Source organism: Eutrigla gurnardus (genome assembly GCF_963514095.1).
Source record: "Eutrigla gurnardus genome assembly, chromosome: 4".
Taxonomy (NCBI): Eukaryota; Metazoa; Chordata; class Actinopteri; order Perciformes; family Triglidae; genus Eutrigla; species Eutrigla gurnardus.
In genome coordinates, this window is record NC_139918.1 from 27,558,224 (window position 1) to 27,573,380 (window position 15,157).

General features: G+C 44.4%; 1 protein-coding gene across 1 annotated transcript; it reads left to right on the forward strand.

The window, feature by feature from the left end:
* Positions 1-9,531: 9,531 nt before the first annotated feature.
* LOC311011737 (kidney mitochondrial carrier protein 1) lies at positions 9,532-14,939 on the forward strand. The gene is made up of 9 exons (XM_084006864.1): positions 9,532-9,732; positions 9,844-9,991; positions 10,275-10,369; positions 10,638-10,723; positions 11,516-11,611; positions 11,697-11,821; positions 12,475-12,598; positions 13,106-13,186; positions 13,708-14,939. The coding sequence occupies exons 1-9, from the start codon at positions 9,669-9,671 to the stop codon at positions 13,747-13,749; spliced, it is 861 nt and encodes a 286-aa protein (XP_083862990.1). The 5' UTR covers positions 9,532-9,668; the 3' UTR covers positions 13,750-14,939.
* The last annotated feature ends 218 nt before the right edge of the window (positions 14,940-15,157 follow it).

A 15,157-nucleotide genomic window follows, 5' to 3' on the forward strand; every position in this document is an offset into this window, starting at 1 on the left:
AAATGGGTGCCATTATGTAAAAAAACATACAGGGGAGTGAGGGAGGGACGTGAGAAGTGAAAACTACTGTGAGGGTGGACTTCGGGCCTTTAAGTGACAATTTGGATTCAAGACTTTTCCTCAAATCATCATATTTTTAAAGATATTGTTTTTGTACATGAATGAAAAATCAGACTCTGGTTGGAACCCCCCTACCTTTAAAAAAAAAGTCGTTTGGACCCCCCTTCATATCAAGTGCTCCTGGGTTCACCTTATTGGATTAACAACCAGCTTGAATGTCCAATATATGGCTCTTGATAGGAGGGTATTATAATAACAACTGGAAGGGGACGATCGCTTCCTCTTCAACTTCCTCTACAGGTTTTACGTCACAGCGACGAGGAGAATCCCTTTGACCCCCCCAACGCCTCCATTGGATCACCTGCTCTTCCTCTCCCTTCCACACCTGCACACACCCACGTGATGGAGGTCACTGCAAGGTCACCGTCAGCGTCTCTCTTCCGTCTCCATTCACACCACCATCACTGCAGAGAGCTGCACACGGGTTGTTAGAGTCTGATAACTGGTGGTTGGCTGCAAATATCCTAATCATCGATCGTCCGTTCATCTTCACCTGAACGTCCAGCTTTATTTTGGTATGCAGGAGAAGTTCTCACTCTCACACACAACCAACACTTCACACACTCTCACGTAGACACGCACCCGCTCGCCCTTCAATGCAACCCTATAATTTGCCAGATGCGGCAAATCCTTGGTTACTATGGCAACTACAGCGAGGAGGGGGAGTTTTTTTTCGTTTTCTCAATTTTGGCAATAGGGCTCTGCACACACACACACACACACACGGGGGCATCACGTGATCGTGGCCGAGCCGCTGAATGGTGGAATGAATCAGAAAGGCAGCTTAATGGATGTTGATGGTGGTGATGATTGGTGATGGTGAAATCATCCCACAATGGAGTGACAGCAGTGTTCATGCCCACGTGTGTTGCAGACCGTGGTGGTTTTTGCTGAGTGGAAACATGGAGGGGGGGGGGGGTGTGGACGAGCGAAGCAGATTCTCTGCAGGAGAACAGGACGAGCCGACGTGACACTGACAGTCTCGGACAAGCTCCATGAGTCACGTGTGCAAATGCAAAATACAAGCCGGCCAACCAACGGTTAAGTTACAGGGCCCTGTAATGAATTTCTCCTGCAAATGCCACTCCTAAGATCTCTCGCGTCGTAATTACCGCTGTGCCATTTAAAAAAGACTCAACCTTTAAAACGCCTAAATGAAATACATGCTCTTTCTAAAATAAACCCCAAGTCATCGGCTACACCAAAAAAAAAGAAACAAAATGGGTTAGTGCTGAGCCAATGAAAGCAAAGGGATTAGCCTCTCACACACACACACACACACACACACACACATACACACACACACACACACACACACACACAATGAGAGAGAGAGAGAGAGAGTGCTGCATCTGGTTGAGGCTGATAAGAGGAATTTTCCTCTCCTCAGGGAATCAAGCAAAAACGAAAACACGCAGGAAGGAGATGTGGAGTGAGAGGTCGGCATGTGGGGGAGAGGTGTGTGTGTGTGTGTGTGTGTGTGTGTGCGTGTGTGTCTGAGACGTTGGAAGTCCCTGTCATCGTTTACAGTAACATTGTAGGTCGAACACGTTTTTGTTTAAAACCCATGAGTGCATGTGTGTGTGTGTGTGTGTGTGTGTGTGTGGCTGCCCTATACTTTACAGGCTGATTTTGAGGAAATGGCATACAATCAATAAACAGCATGTAGACACACACATTGCTGCATCCCAGTGTATTTATAGTTATTTAGAGTGGGTTTTATTTTGAAAGGCCTTTTCAAAAATCTAGAAACAATGTAGAGGAACTCTCGTTGTGTTTCAGTGCAAACAGGAATAATGTTGCTCATTTTCATGTAATTTCAGAGATGTATTCAACTCCGAGGTTTGTCCTTGACTTGCCCTTCAGAAGGCAGAGACTCAAAGCTGGTGCTGCCCCGTATCCATGCTTTTGTCTGGATCATACGTGGGTGTCTTACGTATGTCTGACGACCGACATCAGCTGACTCAAAAAAATAAAAGCCCTTTTCTTCCTCGCCTTCCACTTCCTGTCAAACTATGCAAATTTTGGGGGGATTAAAGCTTTGCAGGGCGAGTGAAGCTCTGGCCAATCAGAAGCGCAACACTACGGCAGGAATTTGCATAAATCTACATGACTAATGGACTGTGCGTACTGAAGTGAGTGACATCACGACTTCACCTTTTATCTCAGCGATGATAAAAACAACTGACCTTAAATTTAAAATGCGACCGCTCCGCTGAAAACCCACTCGTTTGCCTTCCAGTCGGACCGAGAGGAGAAAACAAACTGCATTTGTTTGTGTAATTGCCCATGAGCAAAGAGAGAGAGAGATGGAGGGATGAACAAAACGAGAGAAAGAGAGAGAGAGAGAGAGACACTAGTGAATAAACAGAGGAGATGGATGAGTCTATTAAAGCGCCGGCTAATCCGGGGCTATTAGGGAGCAGAGTGAAGGAGTGTGGGAGACGAGGATACATACGTTGGGGCTAATGGTGCTAAATACAGACCTGAACGCAGTAGAGGAGGGCTGCCGATGGTTATAAATGTGCCCGGGGGTGTCGCTAGGAATTATGGGCGTTCTTCTGCACTCTAGGTGACTCCGAACCGGGGTTTCTCTTTTCGGGATCTGACGTCTCGTACACACCTGCAAGCATTCATTAACCAGCAATTATCTCACACACACCTTATTGAGAACACACTTTGCATCAATTAGCGGGAGGATCATCTCAATGTTATTCTCACAGCACAGTTGGTTTTAATGTCTGGAGTTCAATCTCCGTCCATCAGAAAGTATTGATTAGGTAAACTAAATCCTATATAGGTAAAAAGTTTGGAAACGTTATTTCGGTCGAGTATTCCTCCCCTTTAATAATACCAATTGGTATTGTATTTTATATCGTTGGAAAGCCTGATAAGTCACCTTTACAACGAGGTACAACTTGTTAGGATCATGCATTCATGGATTGAGCAACACAGCTAACCGTGTGGGTAGTGGCCCAAAGAAATGTGCCTAAATCCCCTCCAATATTCTTCTGTTGGTACACCTGTGTGTATGCATGATCCTTACAAGGTGTACCTCGTTATAGAGGTGACTAATCAGGCTTTCCAACGATATAAAATGCATACCAATTGGTATCATTAAAGGAGGAGGATAATCGACCGAAATAACGTTTCCAAACTTTTTTTACGAGGTTTATCAAGAGTTTCTAATGTGTAGTATATTTGTTGAGTCTGACCGCAGACTATTTAGAAATGCCTCTCGTGTCTCCTGACCTTTGTGTGCGTGCAGCTCCTAGAAAATGAAATGTTTTCTTTGAGGTCGATCACAATCTTGAGCTGTTTTTCAAAGTCGTGGCCTTCGTGAGATGACAGGACAGAAAAGTTTCTGTTTCAGGAGTGAAGTACAACGGATTTCTGCAGGTATAGCTGAGGATCATGTGGGGCACCTTAGTCCGGACTGTAGAAAGACCTGAACATGAAGACATTGTGTTTTTGATCGTTTCCAAGTACTCGTGTGCATCTCAGCAGATTTAGTCTCGTATTTTGCTGCCTCCTCTTTCCTCCCCGAGGGCAGATGGAGGTGTGAGTCAGCCGTTCTCACTAGTAGAAGGTTAAGGTCAACATCGACGGCCTTGGCAGAATGAAGCTTTTATCCAATTTGACCACTTTTAGAGAACTTTCTATCCACCTTCAGCTCTTCGGAGGCCTTGAGAAGGAATCCTGTTGACGGTGCGAGGAGGCAGGATGCTTAGTGGACGACCAGATCTCAAACCAAGGTAATCACACCCACAAACACTCAGTGGAATACTTCTGCAGATCCTCAGGTGTTGTAAGGGATCACTGATTCATCCACACAAGATTAACAGGCGTTTCACTGATTCCTCTGGGATTCGTGACGACGTCGGATGTGAATACCTTATATGGCGTTCTGAATCAAAATTCAAAGCATGGATTTATGGGAACGAATGCGACTTTGCTTCTGGATTTTTTGCGTCACCGTGATGTAGCCGACGCGCGCCTCTCACATCCAGCCTGGATGGAGATTGGAGGAGCAGGCGGAGTCACGGCTCACGTCTGGCCAATCGGGGAGCAGCATGTCGCATTCATCGTCGTGGCGATGAGTCTACGCTGTCAGAGCTGGAGGGTGAGGAGCAGAGAGAGAGGGGAGCGCGGTAAACAACTAGGACAGACACACACACACACACACACACACACACACACACACATATATACACACACACACACTAACCATAGTGGACAAGCCTTCATTTCCCATTAAGTTCAGTGCTGCCCTGAGGACGGGGTAAAAATACTTCACAAAGAGAAGGGCCAAAACAACCAGTGTGTGTGTGTGTGTGTGTGTGTGTGTGTGTGTGTGTGTGTATGTGTGTGTGTGTGTGTGTCTGAGAGAGAGGCTGTGCTCATCAGTGTACTCTCACCTTTCACCGATTATCTCCTGCATATAATTATTTTAATTGAAGGAAACATAATGATGGTTCCAATTGAATCCCGTATTTATTAAAAAGACTGGGCTCGGCTCGTTTTTAAAGGCATACACACAAACTGGGATCACACCGTAACCAGTATGAAGCATATGAAAGCACAACGGTTTAGTCGTGTAATCTCCGGGGTGCAATCAGGATTTCCAATCATCTCGGAGTCATTCCCACTAAAATGGAGTTAAATGTATTTCCTGGAGGGAAAAGAGGAAAAGGGTTGAGGAGGGGGGAGAAACATGGGGGGGGGGGGGTCCTCTATGTAGGACATGTGTGGGTGTTTAAACCGTTCGGCGTGAAAAGGCAGCTTGTGCTTCAGCACATCCCTTGACTTCCATTAGTGTTGTCAATGTACTTCTGAGCTTAAAGGTGCTGTGTGCAGGATCTGGTGGCCTCCAGTGGTGAGGTTGCAGATTGCAACCAACTGAAACTTCTCCCTATTCCTAGTGGCAAATAGCTTTTTCTAGATTTCCATACAACTTCCTGTTTGGAGACTATTATAAAACAAAGAAAACTTAAATTATGTTTTTTCCCGCCCTAAATGCTACGCACTGTCCCTTTAAAGGAATAGCGTTGCCATGATGACGTATTTTTGTAGGCTAACCCCGGAAGTTAGCATCACCCCGTTCGGGATTTTCAGTGGGTTTTGGATTATTGCATAAACGAAACTCTGCAGTGAACACAGATTTATGACAGTGACATGTTTTGTTTCATAAGATCATCTCCACAAATGAACACCATGGATTTTTTTTAAGCGTAAATGCAAAAAGAGGAAAAGAGCATGAAGGTCTGAACACGATGAGCTGTAAAGGCGGACCAGTCGGCCTGAAAATTCATGAGGAGTATTGATACATATTAATATCGCAGAACAAAATATTGAAATCCATTGTGTAAAACAGACTTTGAGAAGACGGAACCGGAGGAGCAAAAAATGCTGATGCAGGACTTTTTCTTGGTTTTAGGACTCTTTCCTGCAGCAGAAAAAAGAATTCATGCAGAAAGTAAAATAATCTCTGCAACAAAGGGAATAAGCTCTTTCCATCAAAATGTCAATCTCTTCTTTAGGGTATTCCTATGATTGTGCATGTGTGTGTGTGTGTGTTTTGGCTATAGGCCTGATTACGGCTCTGAGTTATATAACTGCACATTTTCTCGCCCATACATACATCCTCCGTCACACATTGTACTCATGACGACCAGTCACCTTAGCTTACTGTCATGTGTTGCGGTAATATAAACACACACACATACACACACACACACACATACACACACACACACACACACACACACACACACACACACACACACACACACACACTACATTCATTTCCTGCAGCCTGAATCCAACCTTAAACCACGTCTGAAATGTATTTATTAGCGTTACGGGGACGTTTTGTTCCCAACATGAACAACGTGACTGTAAACACATGAATGTGCACCAAGTCAAGTGTTGCTCAGTGACATTAATGTTCCCACAACATAAGGCTCCCTATAGAGTGCTGCTGGAATGAGTCCATAGGTTTTTAGATGCTGAAACAAGGAGTTTTTTAGGGTTAGATACCGCTTTTTTTAAGCACCCTAAAAAATACAATCGCTAACAAGAAGCTAAATCAGACCACCAAATGTAATCACACTGAATCTTTCAGCCTTACGTTAGATTTTTGCTTCTGCCTGATTGCATTCACACTGAACAAATCATAAAACGGGTGTTTATTTATGAAGATGATCTAAAAAATCCCTTTTTTTGCTTTTTGTGGAGGGGAACCAGTGCGATGCTAACTTCTGGGTTTGTCTGCAAAAACACAATAATATCCCGATGCTCTTTGTCCCGGAGGATAAAGGAACAATCCGTGCCGAGTATGTGGCTGTGTGAACACACATTACTGGTTGTATTACTGGTTGGTTTGAGCAGCCAGTAATACAATCATACAACTAAGTGTGCTATTCTCGGCCCGTGCATCCCCAGACCAACTGTACACACACGCAAAAGGTCAAAGAAATGAAAATAAGGCTGCCGTGTGTGTGTGTGTACTCTCACTTCCTTATCCGAAAGTAACACGACTGTGTTCTCCTTTCTGGTTTGCACACCTCCAAACACAGATATATCCCCTCCTCTAACACCCCCGGCCCGTTCTCATGCATCCCTTTTGACAAATCACCACATTAAACGTGACCATTTTTGGGCGCCACACTTCCCTCTGCTTATTGGTTTCAGATAAAACTGCAATATTTCCATGCATCTATTTCCGTTTTGCCGATGCCGTGCATTGCATCCGTCCACACACACACACACACACACACACACACACACACACACACACACACACACACACACACTCCTCTCTCTCCTTGGTCGTTAATAATGTACTGATGGCAATACTGTGGTTACTGACCCGTAGCCAACCCATTAATCAAACAATACAACTAGCATATGATCATAATAAATATGCGCTGGATGAGTGTCTTGCAGTCAGGAGGAGAGACTCGATGCTGCCCAGAAGCTGAGAAAGAAAGGACAAATGTGATGGAAAGCAGATAAGATGAAGCCGAGGTATTTCACACGGGCAATGTGTTCTTCCTGTGGAGATCTGTCTCACACTCAAGCGTGTCGTCCGTACAAAAACAGAATCCTACACACACGTTGTTGGGTCAGCATCTGCTCTGCATTTGTAAACATATCTGTGTTTCCTAATTGGATGCATATATAACGTGCACTCATTAAGTAGGGATTGATTGGCCTATATTTGATATAGAGGTGGTTTGGTTGCTGGTTCCATCGGTCTGTGCAAATAGGCACAGGAGGAATAATACACTAGTGTTGTTCTGACATCTAGTGGCAGAGAGATGGAACTACAAGATAACTAAAAACTACCTTTATTTGTGAGTTTTCTTAATTTTATGGAGTATGTTTTGCTTTTATTTTTAACGCCATGTTTTATTCATATTTGATCAATTAGCTCTCTTTTGATAAACACGCTAATAAAACACAATTTCATTAGATTTCATTTAGAAAGACAGACATAAATAGATGGAAGTTGACATGAAACTTGATGTTATTGACAACATGGGAACATTATGATTAATGATAGAAGAGAAAGTAGTGGCCCATGTGTAATTTCCCAATAAACCGATTATACACACACACTGAGAATAATAATAATCACACCTCCTCCCACAAACACGTTAAACAAAAGGCAGAGCACCACCTGATCATAAACATGTATTGATATTTAAGTTGCACACGGTGACATATTGGCAAAATGACACATCGACATGTGCTAAATGCACATTGATATGATGTTGATTGACTATTGATTAAATGATGGAATAAGTAGTTCTTCAAGGTTTTGAAGAAAGGTTTTGTGAGGAATCTCTAGAATGCTCCTCTTCCCACTGTGGTGGTATGAGGGGAATGTTTAAGATGTTTGTCGAAGGGAGCTTCCTGACCTCCCAGACAGAAAGAGCCTGAGTCACTCTGCCTTTCTCAGCACACAGCTCAGAATACAGCAGCAGGACGCCGACCATGCATGGAGAACATGCACACGGACATCTGGGTTACACTTTTGCAGGTGCTGAGTCTTTTTTGGAGGAGAGATTACAGCCGGTTGTCCGTGTGGACCCCAGGCAGTCTCAGATCTCCTTGGGTTGGATATTTACAGCCCCAGGATAAAAGGTGTCACGGGTCAGCGGCCTCCACCTCAATGCTCACATTCTTGCCTCTTGTGGAGGTCACTGAAGATGACTCAAGAACTGTGTTTGCATTTCACATGTCATGGCTAAAGAGTCACGGCCCAACACGCTCAGGAAACTGAAGGTTATATTAATAAGAAACGAAAGGCAGCAATACACATAATGTGGATGATTGGTGAGGCCTCCTGTATGAATATAGTTCTGTCGGTAACGCTTGATGTATTATTCAATGATATTGTCTATTGTTGTTCATTCTTTATTCACCTTTGCTACACTTAACCGAAAGTTTCCTTTTGGACGTCGGCACGGATTAAGGAGGATGAATCCCATGTGGGCTACAGATGTTCTGTGGCCTCTGACCTCTCTGCGGACTTTGGCAGAAGAAACGTTGTATTTCCTCTCTGGGATCACGTTTATTTATGGGAACACAGGGTCATTAAAGAAGATGCAGAGATCTAGGGAGCTATAGTAAAAACAACATTGTTTAATGAAAAAATGGAGAGTGAAATAAAACACGAGCTCTCATGGTGTCTGTACTTCAGCAAAGCATCTTTATGTGACGTAGGGGAAATGGATTAAACACAGCAAAGAGTGAAAAAGTAGTGAAAAAATATGTATTCATGTAGGAGAAACCCTCGTCTCCATTCTCTTAATTTCTTATTTTTTTTACTTGAATTATTCCATAATCAATTGCGAAATCAAAGGAAGCAACATTGTCTTTTATTTTATGATCTCACTGCTCCTCTCTACTCTCTCGTGTGGTTGCTTAGCAACAGGGAAGTGGGCGTGCTGCCTTCACGTGCTAGTCGGAAGATCCTACTTCCCAAGAAATCGGAATTGGGAGAATGTTGTCGGGACGAAAACAAAGCAGATGTAAGGTTTGCTGTGGGGGGGGGGGGGGGGGGGGGGGCGAGTCCATTTTTATGGATAAATATAATTGGTCTAAACTTGTTGTTTAAAAAAGAAAGAATGACGTACAATCCATTATTGAGTGTGTCCTCTTCTCCGCCATGTTGAAAGGTTCTGGTCCCCCCCACCCCAACTCGGGGACTCGGGGATGAAATTATGTCCGAGTTTTCCCACTAGTACAATTTCATGGGAGGCGTTCATGTGCGATTTCCGAGTCGGCGACACGTACTCGTCATAATTCCGACGCCACGTGAAGGCAGCATTAAGACGGTGGCCAGTGGAGGAGCGGTGGGCGGGGCTTCGGTCGAGCCCGGCAGCAGGAGGGGCCGCGAGGAGGCTAGACTCCTCAAACGCCGGTAGGGAAGGACTGCACCTTCAGGCATTAGCTACAGCATTTCACTTAGACGCCCCCTCTCGGTTCTCCGGTGGTTTTCATCGTTTGTCGGTATTTTTACACGGTTGGAGGTAAAAATGTCTAACCTCGACTGGAAGCCCTTTGTTTACGGCGGACTGGCTTCCATGACGGCGGAGTGCGGTGAGTGATACACGGAGCGGCGGCGGAGGAGGAAGCGGAGGAGGCCCGAACCGCGCGGATTACCGTTAATTATTTACATACTCGGTTTAACCACGCTGTTTTTATTTACAGGGACCTTCCCGATAGACCTCTCCAAGACACGTCTTCAGGTTCAAGGCCAAGTAGGCGACAGCAAGTACCGAGAGATCCGGTACCGAGGCATGCTCCATGCCATAGCGCGGATAGGAAGAGAGGAGGGGCTCCGGGCGCTGTATTCAGGGTCAGTACGGTGGATCTGGCTCTCGTCTATATATCGTGGTCTTCCAACTCCACGTGACGTTTACTACACCTTATTTGTGATCCTACTTGTTGTGCACTAAAAAAAACAAAACAAAAAAAACTTGTTGTGCACTTCCTGTTTTTATGACAGTTGTTGTCCAGCTAGCTTTTAGCATCATCTACATAAAGATGGAGATCTGTCTTAGAGTTTAGCTGGGCCAACAAAAACACACAGTTGAGGGTCCATAAAGCCCATTATTGTGATTTCTGTGCACTTTTTACAGATTGGCTCCTGCTATGCTGCGCCAGGCCTCCTATGGGACCATAAAAATCGGCACATACCAGAGTTTGAAGCGGCTGCTGGTTGAAAGACCAGAGGGTGAGTTTCTCTCTTTCGATAACACACTTCCGCATACATCCTGGGCCCAGCCCCCCCTTTGACAGATGCACATTCCTCTTGAAATGTCACAGGCTCGACGCACATGTATGTGTGACCTATTTAAACACGTTTTTTGTGTTTGTGCTTCTGCAAAAAAAAAATAAAAAAATGCTGTAAAAGCAAAATGCAACTCACCGCCTGATGCGTCGTATCAAACGCTGCTTGTTCACAGTTACAGCCTTGCCTCACACTCTTCTCCTTTTTGCAGATGAGACGTTGCTGACCAACGTCATGTGTGGCGTTCTATCTGGAGTCATCTCGTCCTCCATTGCCAACCCCACCGATGTGCTGAAGGTAGCTATCTGCACACGTGGCTTACGTTATCTCCTTGTTTTCTTTTTTGTATCAGTAAATAAAACATAAATAAAACACAACATGACAGAACATGTATCACATAATAATAACAACACTATATAAAAGAAAATCTAAAAACACAAATATTACGTTTAAGTAAAAGTGCACATTAGAAAAAAGTATTCCTTCATTTCATGTCCTTTTTTTTAATATATATACAGCAAAAGGAGGACTGTAAGTCTGTAATTCTTTTGAAAAACAAACACATTTTTTGCTTTCGAGATGAGCTCGTAGCCGCCGCCGCAGGGCTGTAGATGCGGTCGTCTGGTGGCGTGCCGAGTGGAGCGAAGGGCATCTAAGTGCCAGCTCGACCCCACTTGTGGATTATTTATAGATTGAAGCCTCTGAGTCTTAACATAGTGTTCTGACAACGATATGGGTGCATGAATATGATTAGTGCTTGGGCCACATGCAATGTTTTTTTGCCGCGGCTGCTTCTTCTCGCCGTGCTGTTAGGTGTAATTACGCTGCGTCCACATTCTTGTTTGTTTCCTCGAGCGTGTTGGAGCGACGCCCGTCATGTCAACATGAAACCGACAAACAGCAGCCTTTTTCTAAACGAAACCAAGTCTAGAGTCGGAGAATCCCTGGAAGTGATCTTAAAGAGACACTTCGCCTACATTTGCATTCCAATGGTTGCTAATTAACAGACTCTTTCCCCCTCCTCGTCTCGGTGGACCTACAGCACTCCACACAATCATTGTCTCACGTTATGTCGGCCTGTATTTCCAGATCCGCATGCAGGCTCAGGGAAATGTGATCCAGGGCAGTATGATGGGCAACTTCATCAACATCTACCAGCAGGAGGGAACAAAGGGACTGTGGAAGGTACACACACTTCTGCTGCTCAGAAAACAACCGCCGTTCCACATTAAAATCTCGTAACATTTCCCCTGTTTTCCTTCCGCGTCAGGGTGTCTCTCTAACGGCTCAGCGGGCGGCCATCGTGGTCGGGGTTGAGCTACCGGTCTATGACATCACCAAGAAGCACCTGATCCTGTCTGGTCACATGGGGGACAACGTGTACACACACTTTGTGTAAGTTGACAGAGTCGCCTGGAGATCCAACCGCCTCTCCTGTGATGTTTTCAGGTCGAGACACATTCCAGTATGTTAAGGTGGAACTAATAGAGGAGACACAGCCCTGTTCAATTAGCATGTTGTACGTTTTGTACGTTATCATTAGATTGCAAACATCTTCAGCATATGTGTCTATAAATCGTTGCTCACACAATCACGTTGGCATCAGGGTGGCTGAAGTGATAAAACAGGAACAAAAAAAGGTTTTGTTTTCGACGATACGGAGCACTTTAGATAAAGCTTGCACTTTATCAGACCCACCATGTTGTAGAGAGGGTTTTTAATGAGTTTTATTACTTTTTAATTTTTTTAAATCTCATTTCTTTTCTCTTTTCTTTGTAATGAAAGGTTGATTTAGCGATCTTGTTTTCAAGTCTTTGTACTTACTACGACTAACTAAGCAGCCATATTTTTTTTTTCTGTTATTCAACCCACAACGTGCTGTATCTTGTTAAATTCTCAGCCTGACAGGAAGTATTGCTTGATTACATCTGTGTGACAGCAGCACGAGTGCACCGCAGCACTGACTTTGAGCACAAAGTATTCAACGAAGGGACGAAATGAAAGTGAAATGAAAAGTTGACCCCCCCGTGTGTCTGGTCGTCCTGCAGGTCCAGCTTTGCGTGTGGTCTGGCGGGGGCTCTGGCCTCCAACCCAGTGGACGTAGTCCGGACACGCATGATGAACCAGAGAGGTGGAGCTGTGTACCAGGGAACCCTGGACTGCATACTGCAGGTCAGTGTTCAGCCCAGTCTCCGGGGAGAGCTTTTTAAACTCTGAGAAAATAACTCCTGTCCAAGATGTAATGTCATATGTATGATTGCATTCTGGGAAATGTAGTGTTTTGAAGTTTCACCTCCAGGGACTAAAAGTTTGGAACTTTCACCCTCTGCTGCTTCAAGTTTGACAATAGTTTTTTTTTCTATTGGTCTCTTGTGACTACCACAACTTTGTGTGTATTCATACATTTATTTTAAGTACAAACATCTTCATCACTTTCATCTGCGACTGACAAACATCAGACGTTTAAAGCAGCAAACGGCATCAAATTAGATTTAAGACTTTGAATTTTGCCTCCTGAAGGAATATTTAATTATGTAATGTTTAATATCTTCATCAGACCTTAAATGTCACTGATTTCCCTATGCTAGCTTAAAAAAAAGCCCAAAGAGGACTTTAGAACGATCATCAGAGGATAATAAGATAAAATGAGGTTTTTAACATGTTTGTTTTTCTCTTCAGACGTGGCGCTCCGAGGGCTTCATGGCCCTCTACAAGGGCTTCTTCCCCAACTGGCTCCGCCTGGGACCGTGGAACATCATTGTATCCTTTAACCATCTCATTAGCTCACCGCTGTTTACACACACGTGTGATGCAATAGCTTTCTGAGCCGCTGAAATCAGTGGGGAAAAGTTGCAAATTTGGGTTATGCATTCGGTGACGTATGTTATAACAAGCCATGCTTTCAAGTGCAGGAAAGCTGAGCTCAAGGTTGGCTAACTCTCTTATGTAACCGTGTGAAACCTCTACCCCTCCCCCCCCCACTGGATCTGGTTAGAGAGGATCTGGGAGGGGGGGTGAACTTTATGAAAGTCTTTCTGCAAAGGCCAAAGAGTTACAGAGGGAAGACGAGGCCTGTCAGGTTGCCATCGCGCTCCAACCGGGCCTGAATGTAATGAGATTATTGACTTGTTACAGCTGAGTAGTCTGAGGTAACAAGGCAGGCTTTGAGCTGAAGTCCCAGAAAGAGCCAAAATTCCTCACTGAGCCTCTTGTGCTCAACAAAAAAAAATCAAATTTTTTCCCCTCCTGCGTATGTTCCTTGACTTTCACTCTGTATCCAGTTCTTCCTCACGTATGAACAGCTGAAGAAGATCAATGTGTGAGCGGCGGGACGTGGCGGTGAAGAAGAGGAAGAAGAGATGGAGTACGTGGTCACGCTCCCGAGACGAGCTGAGAGGACCAAAATAATCGTGGAATGGCTGGATGGTGATGGGTCCTTGATGGAACCTCTGTGTGGACCCCATGTATGGGGGGGCGGCTGGTTCCCGTTTGGGGCTACATGTCTCCTCAAGGCTCAGTGTGGAAGACACTTATATCTGATGTTTTAGCTCATCCACGTGCTATGTTACAGTTAAATGCTCATTTAAATATATAGATAACGGCCCCTTAGGTTCATGTTACCTAATTTATTGGAAAAGAATAACAGACCAACGCATTTTTTTTTTCTTTTCTGCCAGAAATGGCTTTAAAACGGCTCTAATGTCACGAGGCCTTTCAGTCTCCTGCACTTCTAAGCGGTCTGCAGATCGAGTGCCTTAGTTTGTGAAACGGGCCTGAGTTGCATGCGGACCGAGAATGTTGGATAGCAGCTGACAATCGGAGCCATAATTCCCTTTTTCTAAAGAAAAACTATTTATGTGCACAAGTTGACAAACTTGGACTGTGTGGTGGTGTTTTTATTTTTTTTTCTAAATTGAGAGTTGGCTGAGTGGAAAAGATTTATTATTCTGAGAGTCTCCCCGGAGTATTTAACAGCCAAGAATACATCATGGTGTACTGTAATAAATATCAAGACGTATAAACAGCCTGAGGATCAGTGTGTGCTTGGACCGGACACACACACACACGCATCACATGCCTATATGTGGCGAGACTAGCGGTCCCTCACCCAGCCAGTGCAGACGGTAAATAACGCCCGGGGACAGTTGTTGTCCTTTACGTTGCTGTAAAAATGAATGTTATCACAAACGCAGCCATTATGTAGTTATTTATATGATATCCCTGCTTTTATGTTTACACCATTAAGTCACATCCAAAACACGCTCGTTTGACCATGTTCATTACCGGAGGGTATTTAAACCACTGCATGATATCCACAGCTACCTCCAGGTTTATTTGTATTTGCACGATCTGTGAGCTTTTGTTTTTTTTCGTTGTAAAGAATGAATACGTTGCTGGCTGTCGTCTGTGTGCTGCTATCTTTTATTTTATTTTTTTGCCAAAGTGAAAGTTTACTTTTCATGTTTGTGTTAAAGGCTCCTCTACGTTTAAAATAAAGAGAAAAAAAACAGTCTGTCGGTGTTGTGCTTGGTTTTCACCACAGTGGGGCGCTGTGGAGCTACACTGGCAACTCGCCCCAGTTGAAACCAAATACCTGTTTTTATCCATCAGTCTTCTTAAATTCCCACGCCTTTAACTTTGGGGCCCACAAATCTAGCACAAGTTGTGTTGTTTCTGAGGGGATTGCACACACACACGTACACACACACACGTACGCGCACACACGCGCGC